Here is a 12,853-nt window from a genome sequence, read left to right as displayed (position 1 = left end):
ATTTTTTTTTTCATCTCTGTATGTTCGTATGTATAGAAATCTCTCTGGGAAACCCACAGATCCAGGGTCAGTCAGTCTCCCAGCAGAGGAAGCAAAAGGTAATTGGTATATGGCTTTCTGCTTAAAGCAGAACGTTTAGGCACTGTGCTGGCAGCTTGTAGCTAGTGTAAAGACCATTCTAATTAAATGTACTGGAATTCTTCCTTGGAGATTACCCCACCAATTAGGAGTTTGCAGAGCCTGCTATTTCCCAAGTCCAAAGTAGCCTACCTAGCTTTGACATTAGTATGCTGTGTACTTACGCACTGTTGACTCTCTCTATGGTTTTTACCACTTAATCCTCTCAATGGGAGAAGGGGTGAAAGCCAGTCATTTGTTGAATAGAAATTGCCGTACCAGCAAAGATCACTGGTACGTATAGTCGGCCAACCTCTCTGTAGTAGGGGTCCGTATCAGATGCTTCAGGATAAGGTAAAGCCCTTGTAATGCTCCAGTACCATGGAAGGAAATTTCTGCTAGACCCCTGCTGGCAATCAGTTTATGCCCTGAAGCATGAGGATTGAGAGCCCTTGTACATGTCTTCTGGCTCGTGTAACTGCAGAATGTTCTCCTTATCCATACACACTACTGTTTTTTTGAGTCTTACTGAGCTATTTAACTCAATATCTTGCAGCAGCAAATTCCACAGCTTCACAATTCTGTGTGTAAAAACGTCCTCTTAATCACAGCCAATATTTCGATTTGAGTGGGGATAAGAAATCATGGCAATCCATGGAGTCCATAGTCCTTTGAAAGCAGTGCTTTGGCCATGCTGGGTGCCTTAACTCACGCCAGTCCAGTCTACTCAAGACAATCTTTAGCCTAGTATTTTTACAGGGTGATGAATAATTTATGGATCCATCGTCCTGCAGAGGGCTGATTCCATTTTCCTGTAGAGGCCATCTGGACCTTTTGGAGCGTCTGCCAGAAGGGGACTTTGCTGAGCAGAGAGATTCCCCTTCCAGCTCGAGGGGGAGCAAGTGTCTTCTATAGCACACCTAGTCCAATGATTGATGGGCGTCGTTTAGAACTCAGGAACAGCTGGTTTGGCCCAGTTTTGAGTGAGTGTGTGTGTGATTTTAAGATTCTCCTCGCTATACTAAAAAGTGTCAGATCACAAAACTTGGTCTTTGGCTCTGTCAAGCTCTGCTTGTGTTTATGTGAAGAATAATTTCCATGTCCTGTGTTTTTTCTAGGAGCAGGGATGGTGGTGGACTGGGAACAAGAGACTGGGCTTCTCATGACATCAGGAGATGTGCGGATTATCCGGATCTGGGACACAGATCGAGAAATGAAAGTACAGGTAACAGCTGCATGTTTGCCCCTATAACTCGTTCACTGCTAGTGGAGCTTACAGGTCTCCTAGCTGACTCCCTGGACTTAGGCACCAGGGAGCGTATTTCCAGGACACACATCATCCAGCGATTTAACAAACACAGTTCACAGGTTCTCAAACTGTGGTCTCCAGAGAGCAGACTTGTCACATGATGCTGGCTCTCCCCTTTTCCAGCTGCAAAGTCCCATTATGAGACAGCTAAAAATACTCTATTACTCTCCTAACATTACCGTGCTTTTCCCTGTAGGAAATTGCTGAAGCTGAATGTTATGCAATTGCATTTGGGAGAGGAGGAGAGCAGGCAGTCACAAATGGGAGGCCAGGTATAGGATATGGTCTCCCGGTTACAGTATAGTTGTGCTATAAAACACCTTGAGAGGATAAAGTGCCGTGATGGAGAGGGTCAAGCACCCCTCAGACTCTGTAGCTTCAGCTCCTAGAATTCTCTTGACATTATACAGGGCTAATCCTTAAAACACTGTCATTTTCCTTCCCACCTGCCATCCGAGGCCCGATTCAGGAAAGCATCTTTATTCAAAAAGGTACTTACGCATGCACTGAAGTACTTTCATGGATTCCAAGGCCAGAAGGTACCCCTTTGATCATCTAGTCCAGGGGTTCTCAAACTTTTTTGCCCCAAGACCCCCTTCTAACAACAAAAATTGCTACACGACGCCAGGCAGGGGGGCCAGGGCCAAAGCCAGAGCCCCACCACTCTTGGCAAGGCGGCCAAAGCCAAATCCCAAGACCTTCAGCCCCAGGCGGGGGCGGGGGTCTGGAATCTGAGCTGCCCCCACACTCAGGGCTGAAGCCCTTGGGCTTTGGCCCCGGGCAGTAGGGCTTGGGCTTCAGCCCTGGGCCCCAGCAAGGCTAATGCCAGCCCTTGGCGACCCCATTAAAATGGGGTCCCGACCCACTTTGGGGCCCCGACCAACAATTTGAGAACCGCTGATCTAGTCTGAACTCCTGTGTAACACAGGCCGCAGAAGGTCCCCAAAATAAATCTTTTTTAGAAAAATATCCAGTCTTGATTTTAAAAGTTGTCAGCAATAGAGAATCCACCGTGACTCTTGGTGAACTGTTCCGTTGGTTATTTACGTTCACCGTTACACCTTATTTTCAGCCAAACAGATTGAGCTCTTCGAGTTTGTCACTCTCAGGCAGGTTTTCTAATCCTTTAATCGTTCTCGTGGCTCTTCTCTGGACCAGGGCTTGAATGCTTAGGATGACATCCATCTGCGACATTATCTGATCTCACACCAGTCAAGTAAAGTCAGTGGAGTTACTGACTGAAACCAGTATGACTGAGATCAGAATCCGGCCAGTACTGTGTGGCCATAGACGTGCCCACTGCTTCTGCAAATGGCTGCACAGCATCCACCGTCTCTTAGACCAGTGGTTCTCAGCCAGGGGTACGTGTCCCACTGGGGATACGCAAAGGTCTTCCAGGGGGTACGTCAACTCATTTGATTTGCCGAGTTTTACAACAGGCACTAGAGCCCTCCAGCAGGACTGGGATCCCGCGGTGCTGCAAGACGCGCTGCCATAACAGCAGGAGAGGGATAAAAATTCCACAAACAATGTGGGAGTGAGTATTACAGAGCGTGATGGGAGCAGGGTTTAAAAATAGTCCTCCCGCACCACAAACAACATGAACACTCCAGCCAGCAGCCACCACTCTCCAGCTGCCCTGGTCTGAAGGCAGCACCGCCACCAGCAGCAGCTCAGAAGGGTGGCACGGTATGGTATTGCCATTCTTACTTCTGCGCTGTTGCTGGCAGTGGTCCTGTCGTCAGAGCTGGGCAGCCGGAGAGTTTTTAAGTGAGGTGAAACTTGGGGTATGCAAGACAAAGCAGACTCCTGAAAGGGGTGCAGTCGTCTGGGAAGGTTGAGAACCACTGTCTTAGACCGTTTCCTTTCAGATCTCTGGGGTGCTGCTGAATTTGCCTTTCAGGACTCCAAGACTTACAATTACTTTCATAACAGTCAAATGCTTCCCACCTTTAAAATGCTCCTGCACCAAAGCACATATATTTCCATTTAAAATAAATGAGGACAAAACCTGTCAGCTTGCATGTCAGCCGTGATCCAATTAAAATGATGTTTAGGTATGTAAGGAGAAGCAGCAGGTCTGCAAGAATAAAGTCACCATGCAGGGGAAAATGAAAACTAGTCTCCAAAGCTTTTAGAGATTAATTACCTCTCGATGCACATTAATTATGACACTTCTGACCCTGCAATGCAGCATAATTAAGCCTATGCTAATCTTAATTATTTTCAAACATTATTTTATCTGTGTAAATTAGAGAACATCAGAAATCAGTAGGGTGAAAATATTTTAAATTAGAATCGTTAATGATTGTATTGAGAGTATCTAAAAGCGGTTGTTGGTTTTTTTGTGCAAATTGGTTTTGTGGAGATCCTGACGATCAAAACTTCCTCAGTCGCTCTACAAAGCTGAGATTCAGCACCGAGAGCAGGGGAGCCATGTAATCCAAGCTAATAAAGATGCCGTCCCACCCTTTGAACCGCTGCGAGAATACCTTTGGGGGCACATTGCATATAGTGGCGGAGCAAGTACTTTCTTTCCACACTAGCTGCATGTTCCTGGCACAGAGAATAAAATCCAGACGTGGATCTTATGGCGTTAGAATAAGCATGTGAAAACAGCCCCCAAAGTTAGGTGTCTCCAGCAAACAGTTAATTCAGCAAAGGCTGCAAATGACAGCTAGAGAAGGTGAATGCACACAGGAACAAAACCAGGATTCGGGTGTGAAATTAGCTAATGCAATTCCAAAGTGCCTCTTCGATTGTTACCCTGGCTTGAAAATGTTGCTCAGTTTTAGCTGTTTAATTCTTCTTCCCAGTTGTACACCTATTATTTCGACTGATTCTTTTGTTTGTAGCAGATAAAGAGGGCAAAGCTACAACATTAGAATAATAGTGTAGGGTGTATTTCACCAGTATCCTGGTGCGTTACAGTCTTATTCTCCAAATCAATACTTTTAAAAATGTTTGCAGTCTCTGGCTTCTGATGATACCCCGAAAGTACAAACTGTTTTATCCTAGTTCAGGGAAGTGGGAGAGAGGACTGCTGGGTTCTAGGCATGGCTTGGCACTGTTGCACTCTGTTCTCATACACAAGTCACTTAATGAGACAAGAAATCATCAGATACTCTCACACAAACTGGAATTTAAATTCCACCTTTTCTCGCTAATATCGTGGGACCAACATTTCTACAACAACACTGTAAACAGCAAGTCACTTAATGACACGATGCCTTAACTTAACCATCTGTAAAATGGGAGTAATAATTCCCCGCCTTACAGGGGGGTTGTAAAGGGTTTTGCGATCTACTGATGAGAGGTGTAAGAGAGAGCCAAAACACTGATACAGTAAAAATGGAAATGACAAAACAGAATGGCTGTTATTACCCAGAATGACTCTAATTATGACTAATGGGAGACATTTTCTGGCAAAATGATTTTATTCTTTCCAGAGGACAAAGAGGGTTTCAGAGCTAATGGCAGATTAAGTGCTCCCATGGTATATATATCAGGGGTTGGCAACCTGCGGCACGCGTGCCAAAGGCAGCATGCGAAACCTTAAATTAATGAAGACTTGGCACACCACTTCCCAAAGGTTGCCGACCCCTGGTATATATTATGATATACAGTAGAAACCTGTGAAATGAAAAGGCCTCCTGTTGTACCAAAGCTTTTCTTAACAGGTCTGTTACCATTGCCAAGGTAACGCCTCTTCCAGGAAATAGATTTTGGTTTGATGCATGGGAATGGCTCCCTCTTAACAGATCTATTCTTTGATCAGATCCAGTGTCCTACTGCCTTTCAGTCCTCTACAAGTTTGTTACTCCTTTCTCAGAGGCACGTTCAAACTGCCTCGCAAGATTTGTCTGTGTGTTGGTTTGGTGCAGAGAGTTATGACTCTGCAGGTCCGTTCCTTTACCAGGAGTTTAAGTAGAGGCTGCTGCCTATAACAAGTGCTGTATCTCCCCTTTTCATGTAGGTTTGTTTTCTTTTTTACATGTCTGACTTAGCTGCAAGCTATTTATTTTCAGCAAGTGTGTGTCTCTTCAGTGGCTCATCTCCTCCTGCTTTTTTATTATCCCCCCTGCCTTTCTAGCAGCATTTACAACCAACAGAAGCTGAAGATGGTTTATGGAAAGAATTCCTTGCAGACATTTATCTTAACTAATTAGGTGTTTTTAGGAGGAGAATAACAATGATTCTTCCTTTCTGAAATGGACTTTCTCCTTTATTTTGGTGTGTAAAGTTTAATTATTCCCAAAAGCTGATCTTTGAACAGCGCTCTTTGTGCTGCCACAAAGGAAACCCACGTTTGTGTCTCCCTGCCCAGGCTGAGCTCTGAGGATTAGGGCAGTGACTCATTCAGGCTGCAGGGACTGTCCTGATTCAGTGACCCCATACTCACCGCTCACTGATTCCTGTAATGGCCTTGACAACAGCCTGGCAGAAAGCTAGCCATCCCTGGGTATGTCTACACAGCGTTTTGAAGCGAGCCTCTTAGCCCGGGTCTGCAGACTTGAGTTAGCAGGGCTTGCGCAAGCGCTCTAAAAATAGCGGTGTGACAGCTCTTTGAAGTTGTTACTCTGGTTCTGAAGCCCACCCCCTTCCCTAGCTTCAGAACCTGAGCTCCGGCCCGAGCCATAACTTCCAAGTGCTGTCCACACAGCAGCTTTTAAAGCGCCAGCCCAAGTCCTGAGCTCAGAGGCTCCTTCTGAAATGCTGTGTAGACGTATTCCTTTTGTCCCAGCTGGAGGTTCAGTTCTGCCCCCATGTGAGCTCAGAACTGCAGGGTTCATAACCTTACAGGGGAGGGAGAATGTGTGAAAATCACAGTTTAAATTGGGTTGTGATCCGGGTAAAGGAGAGAGGAGATTCCTTGAAACACGTAGGCGAGCCTGGGTCCAGCAGAAGGCCCTTCTGAAGGTACTTAATGGGTACATCTACACTGCAATAAAAGACCCGCAGCATGGCCATGGTTGGCTCAGGTCAGCTGACTCGGGCTAATGGGGCTCGGGCTGCAGGGCTGAAAATTGAAGTGTAGACATCTGAGGGGGGTGGGTCTCAGCCCAAACATCTCTGCTGCAATTTGTAGTCCCACAGCCTGAGCCCCGCGAGCCCAAGTCATTGGACCCGTGCTCTGACAGGGTACATCTACACTACAGCGGGGAGTCGATTTAAGATACGCAAATTCAGCTACGTGAATAGCGTAGCTGAATTCGACGTATTACAGCCGACTTACCCCGTTGTGAGGACGGCGGCAAAATCGACTTCTGCCGCTTTTTGTCGGCGGCGCTTACTACCACCTCCGCTGGTGGAGTTAGAGCGCCGATTCGGGGATCGATTGTCGCGTCCCGAAATCGATCCCCGAGAGGTCGATTTCTACCCGCCGATTCAGGCGGGTAGTATAGACCAGGCCTAAGACTCGGTGCCACGGGTTTTTTATTGCCATGTAGATGTACCCAATGTTTCCTATTTTGGGCTGTGGACTTTGGAGGCTCTTTAGTCTTTCAGCCTGGTTTGTGTGTGTGCTTTGTCCCTAGGATATCCCCACAGGAGCTGACAGCTGTGTGACCAGCCTGTCGTGTGACTCTCACCGCTCGTTGATCGTGGCAGGGCTCGGTGATGGCTCCATCCGTGTCTATGACAGGAGGATGGCTCTGAGTGAATGGTAACTAACTGCAGCATTCCCTTTAGCCCACTGCCGTCCCCCTGACTGGCAAATGGTCTCCTCCCTGAGTCTTACTGGTCTCTTGTCGTAAAGGCTCCACGTTCGCAGTGCACTTACCAGCTGTCACACTGGCTTCAGTAACTAGAATGGGTCACTGAAAGAATTTGTAATGTTTCAGTCAGCCCTTTATAGCCTTCATTATAGTACATGTGTGCCCAGTCCCGTTCGTTAATATTGTCCCACCTCAGCAACCTTGCTGTAAGCCTGTTGGTTCAGGGATTGTCTCAGCTGACTCAGAGCTCTGTGGTGCTTGCCTGCCTAGTGACAAGGATCATGTCCTGCATCATTAGTGTGAGAAGGAGTGGCCCTTTTCTTCACCTCTGTGATTTCAGCCAGCAGGACTCGGAAGGTCCCCCGCTGCAGAGTTCCGGCTGCAGATATTGGAGGTGCTCATTGTGCCTCCTCAGATTTCCTGTCTGCCTTCCAAAAAGTTTCCCCTTTCTCTGTTTGCTCCTCAGCCGCGTCATGACCTACCGGGAGCACACAGCCTGGGTCGTGAAAGCATATTTGCAGAAACATCCTGAAGGCAACATCATGAGCGTCAGGTAAAAGAGTCTTGAATATTGGAGACATTTTCTTCTCCCTTTAAAAATTGGTCACTGATATGTCAGCACCAAAGAAGGTAAAGCTCTACACGCTGGCATTTCAGCTCAGCAGTTAACTCCTGCTCCAAAAGTTGGTGAGGAAAGGGAGGGAGACGGAAAGAAACCTGTAGCCTACCTGGAAGTGCATGAGGGGGTTCTAGGAGATATTGTATGCTCTGTTTCTGCCTCCTTGTTGCAAATGGCCTTGTGGGGGTCCTAGGTGAGAGGACATAAGAAGGGAGGATGTTCACTCTGCATCCCCTGGGCATATTGCTTGCTGGATTACTTCACCATCTAGCAATTTTCTACACATAAATCTATTTCTGCTGCTCAGTAAATACTGTGTGGAGAGCAGCCGATATTTATTTGCCTGTTAAAAGGACAGCAGAATACAATTTACGGTCACAAAGCTGCACTTTGTCCACCGAGATGCTCTTCTTCCTTGTTTACAGAATGTAAACAGAACATAATTCTCCAGGATGTAATGCTTTCCTGAGGCAGGGGATAGAGTGGCAAAATTTATCACGATTTTTAGAAAGGGGCTTAAATGATGCAGCTGCCAGATTTGTAGTGCTCCCATATTAGAGTTTTTAATCTTCCTCATAATCTCCCTCAGCAATCCCAGGGAGCCAGGTTGGCATCCCTGCCTTGCATGCCTCTGTCTGAAGGAACAAACATTCGCTTCCTCTCCTCCACATCCTCCTCAGCAGTGTCAGAAAGACAGGAGAAAATCTCTGGTCCCCCATCCCAAAGCAACTGGACTCTGGTCAAACAAGCCATCCTGCAGTTCATTTCCTCTCCCGAAAGGAATGCCTTCGGGCTTGGAATAACTACGGTATCCATGAAGAGTGGCTTTTATAAAAGAATTCTCACCAGCAACTGGTTCCAGTATAACTATTTCCTGAAAGGCCTCAGACATTTGTGTTGCTAACTCCACATAGCAGGAAGTCACCACCCACACACACCCACCCACACACACACAGTCACAAAAGCATTCACAAGCAGCTCAGTAATGTTAATAAAATCCATTCCATGCTCTTACTACATTTATTGCACGCCAGAAGCAACTACAACAGTACACCGTCCTCGTCAGGAGGGCGCCCTCTTCTCATTGGGAAGGAAACTGCAGCCCTCTGCTCATTGGGAAGGGCGCTCTGTGCATGGCTGGGGTTGGTTAATTTCAGCTGAGCCTCTCTTTCTTGCCAGCCTGGATTTGAGCCCACAGGTTAGTGGAAGAGAGAGCCGCTAGCTGGACCCCTTCCCCCCACTTCCAGGGTTTGATTTCTGAAAAGGGCTGGGCAGCTAACCCCAGGCCAAGCCAGAGGAAGAGGAGGAAAGGGGAGCTGAAATCAAGCTAGCTCCACCTTTGATCCTGTAGTAAGGGCTTCATCCCTGGAGGCACGGTGCCCCCCGCCCCATTGGGGCACATGGCCCTGTCTCACCCCACCCCACCTTCCATCCATGCGGCTCTCCTCGCTGGCTAACCTGCCTCCCCCGCCGAGCCCGCTTCATTAGCCGGTTTCCCTGCATCACAGGGTGTGCTGCCTACTACGGAGCGAGAAAGAACATTTGGGTAAAAACAAGCCCTGGCAAATGTGCTGCTCTTGCCAACATGCGCCTGGCTTTAGCAAAGCATTTAATTAGCCTCCACAGATTTCATTTCCTCTCCTGCAAATTATAGTGATCTCAGCCCAAGCAGCCCTGGGATGCGATTCCTTCCGAGGACACGCTCCATTGAGACGTAATGACATGGACTTGGGGTGCAACAGAACATAGTAAGAAGAGCACGGAATAGATTTTATTAACACCCTTGAGCTGTTTGTGAATGATTTTGTCACTATACATATTGGTGATGTCTTTCTCTGAGTGGCACTGTGATTGGCAGTGACCGTCGCTAGATTTATCACTGGTCAGTTGGACACTTACTTTCTCGCTAGGGAAACCAAAAAGTCACTAAATCTAGTGACAAAGTCGCTAAGTTGGCAATGCTGGCAATAATTACCCAGCGGAATCCTAGAGGACCCTCATCTGGATCAAAAAGCACGAGAGAATGTGATTATAACCTAGAATAGACCATTGTAACCAGATCACCAGGGGAAGCTCACGCATATGGCTGAAGGGATTATGACACCTAGGCTAGATAGTCATGTGGTCCTTTGTCCAGCCATTTTGATCTAACCGCTAGGGCCATGATTAGATTGTCTGATTCTCTAATAGCCCTTTAAGGATTCTTATTCCACAATCGCAGCCTTACAGATTCATAGAGCATTGCAAGAGGTAGGCCTCGCTAGCTGTGCCTTAGACTCACTTCCTAATTGTGCTTAATTGTGGGGAAAATATGTCAATTGCGGGGAGGGGAGAGGAGGGGGAACAGCATGTCTGGTATAGAGAGCCACCTGTGCCCGTAAAGTAATCTAACTTTAATAATCCCTCTGCTTAAGGAATAATCAGCAACCGAGTTTTTAAATTTTCATCTGATCTCAAAACTCCATTGTTTGGGGCTGGGTCTAATTCCTTGAAACACTCCAGCCCCCGCTTGTGCAGACTGAACTTTCTATGAAGGTTCAATCATCTTTACATAAGCACCACAGTTCAGAAACAATTGTGTTAAAGGTGATCAGTGTCTTTCTAAGTACTGCTGGTTCAGGATCGTTGTCTCTGTTGATTATCACTGGGCCTCTCAGTAGCATAAGACCCAGTGGAGTCTGACATCCTTAGAACCTGCTATTATTCAGTTTAAATCTTGCTTATCTCCTCACCTGGTGTCTGTTTCATTGGGTCAGAGCCAATCTTTTCCTTGTTGCTGCCATACCCTGTTGGTCTATCTAGGGTCAGTTCTGTTCTGCACTGGTAGCTTTGCCTGGATCGACCCTTAGAAGATACAAGCTGTTAATCAGCGTTTGCTGATACCTGCTCCAAAGAGTACTCTGAACAGCAAGGGACTTATGGACCAGAGTCCAAATAACTGGCATCTTGAGCGGTTGCATAGGAGCCCCTCAGATTACTGCCTGCTGCTGGAATGGAGTAGTCACACTGGAAGGAGGAAAAGGAACTGGGGCCTCATACACAGCTTATTGTATTGCGCGACATACCAACAAAAGCACTTTATCATGTCGATGGGGGTGGGGTAAGATAATAGTCACTCTTGGGGACAGTGAACGTTCTTTCCTTTCTGTGTGCGTACAGCACCTCGCCTACTGCGGATCCTACTGGAAACAAATGATGCTGGGGTGGATATGGTCACAATGCTGGACGTAGAGCGGGAGAGGTGGTACTGGGCTGAATCTCTCCTCGGGTGTAGTCCTTCTGTCAGCGCGATAACCAGGGCAGTGCAGCTGCCCAGGGCGCAAAGCCGCGGGGGCAGAGAAATGACAGAAGAAAACGGTAGGGGGCGCAAGTAGGCTTGCTCGCCCCGGGCGCTAAAATGCCCAGTTATGGCTCTGCCATGCGTAATGGTGGTCTGTTCACAGGCAAGTGAATGGCCTTTTCTCTGGGGCTTTCGAGGCTGCACTTCCAGTGGGACAGAGTCTAATGTTGTGAACCTCCTCTGTTGATAGCGTGAATGGAGATGTCCGTTTCTTCGACCCCAGGATGCCAGAGTCTGTGAAGGTCCTTCAGATAGTCAAAGGGCTGACCGCCCTGGACATTCACCCACAGGCCAATCTGTTTGCATGGTAGGTTCTGACCCCAGCCCACCTCCTCTGTGGAACAAAGAGAGAAGAAATCCATCATTACAAATACCGTTCGTGTCTCTTTTTTCCCTTTGCTACGACCAGTGCCGCTTCATTCCCATGTGTGCAGTTCAGGTATTTTAACCCTTTTGTGTGTTATTGAAACCTTTGCACTGGTGACTCAGAGTGATGGTGCAGGGTGTTGCCAGTTCTCAATGTGTCAGACTCCCTACCCAAAGGCAGCAGGTGTATGGCTGGGCTGAGAGGGGGGCCCCAGCATGCACTTCATGATCACGGTGCCATGGTAGCTGTGGGAGAACCACCTTAGGTGAACATGCACTTTCCTGGACTCAATATATTGCACATCTTGAATTTACAGCAGAACAGGTAAATCCTCAATTCGAGCCTGTCTGTAAATCTCTCTGTGGTGAGGCTGCTGCAGCGTGGATTAAAACCAATCTCTTTGCTTATAAGAGCGCGTGGTACACACTTTTGCTTTATAAATGACTCCTGTCTCCATAGCCCAGCAGTAGTGAGTAGAAAACCCTTTATGTAGAAATGACTAGTATTATCAGAATGTGGTGAGGACATGATGTTCTCTCTTCCTTCCAGTGGCTCAATGAATCAGTTCACTGCGATCTACAATGGGAATGGAGAGCTGATCAACAATATCAAATACTATGATGGATTTATGGGACAGAGAGTCGGAGCCATCAGCTGCCTGGCTTTCCATCCTCATTGGGTCTGTATTTTCTTTTTAACTTTGGAATTTTTTTTGCAGTTCTGCATGAATTTCTGTGGAAAAGGGGCTGGTCACAATGACTAAAGACCTCCCCTTTGTACTACACAGTCTTGCCCAGCACTGTTCTGCAAGTGCACCTTAGTCCCTAACCTGCAACCTAGCTGCTTCAGTCCTCGCAGCCACCCTGCTCTGTCAATGCATTGCAGTCCTATCCCAACAGCAGCACATGCCAATACGGCCAGTTGCACCCAAGTGCGTGGCAGTTATTTACTGTGCAGAAATGTCCACTAAGGGCTAGAACAGGACTCCAAACTTCTGAGCCACTTTTGCTCACTGGTTGACTGCCCGTTTTTTCACTTCACTCTGGAACTGCCTTTTGATTTAGCTTTTCGCTCGTGGCAGTTTACGCTAGAGATGTTCTGTAAGGTGTGTTAGCCTGGGACCCAGCTGAGCACCACAGGAGCCAGCTCTCTCCGCCAGCACCTACACATGAGACAAGCCAAAATGTGCCCAGGTTACAGCGCACCTCTCTATTCTGTGGCTCTTCCTCTAAAACTGATACCATCACCAAATGCCTTGGAAATGGCTGCTGTCCGAACCCACCTTACCGCCATATAGTGCTGTAGGTGTGCATGGTGCTGTGCAGCAAAAAAACGGCTGAAAAAGTAAGAGTTCCTGCACAATGTAAAGGCATGAGCTCTTCAA

General features: G+C 47.4%; 1 protein-coding gene across 3 annotated transcripts in view; it reads left to right on the top strand.

The window, feature by feature from the left end:
- RPTOR (regulatory associated protein of MTOR complex 1) overlaps nt 1–12,853 on the top strand; it is a 289,467-nt gene that overhangs the window by 272,862 nt on the left and 3,752 nt on the right. For 2 of the 3 annotated variants that reach the window (XM_034789588.1, XM_034789587.1), the window contains 5 exons: nt 1,236–1,342; nt 6,964–7,091; nt 7,610–7,696; nt 11,293–11,409; nt 12,019–12,148. In XM_034789588.1, the coding sequence (XP_034645479.1) occupies nt 1,236–1,342; nt 6,964–7,091; nt 7,610–7,696; nt 11,293–11,409; nt 12,019–12,148 (569 nt within the window). The other variant, XM_034789589.1, reaches the window with a different exon arrangement.

Source organism: Trachemys scripta, chromosome 14 (genome assembly GCF_013100865.1).
Source record: "Trachemys scripta elegans isolate TJP31775 chromosome 14, CAS_Tse_1.0, whole genome shotgun sequence".
Lineage (NCBI taxonomy): Eukaryota > Metazoa > Chordata > Testudines > Emydidae > Trachemys > Trachemys scripta.
The sequence above is the reverse complement of the archived record's forward strand: the minus strand, read 5'-3'. Positions and strand labels throughout refer to the sequence as shown.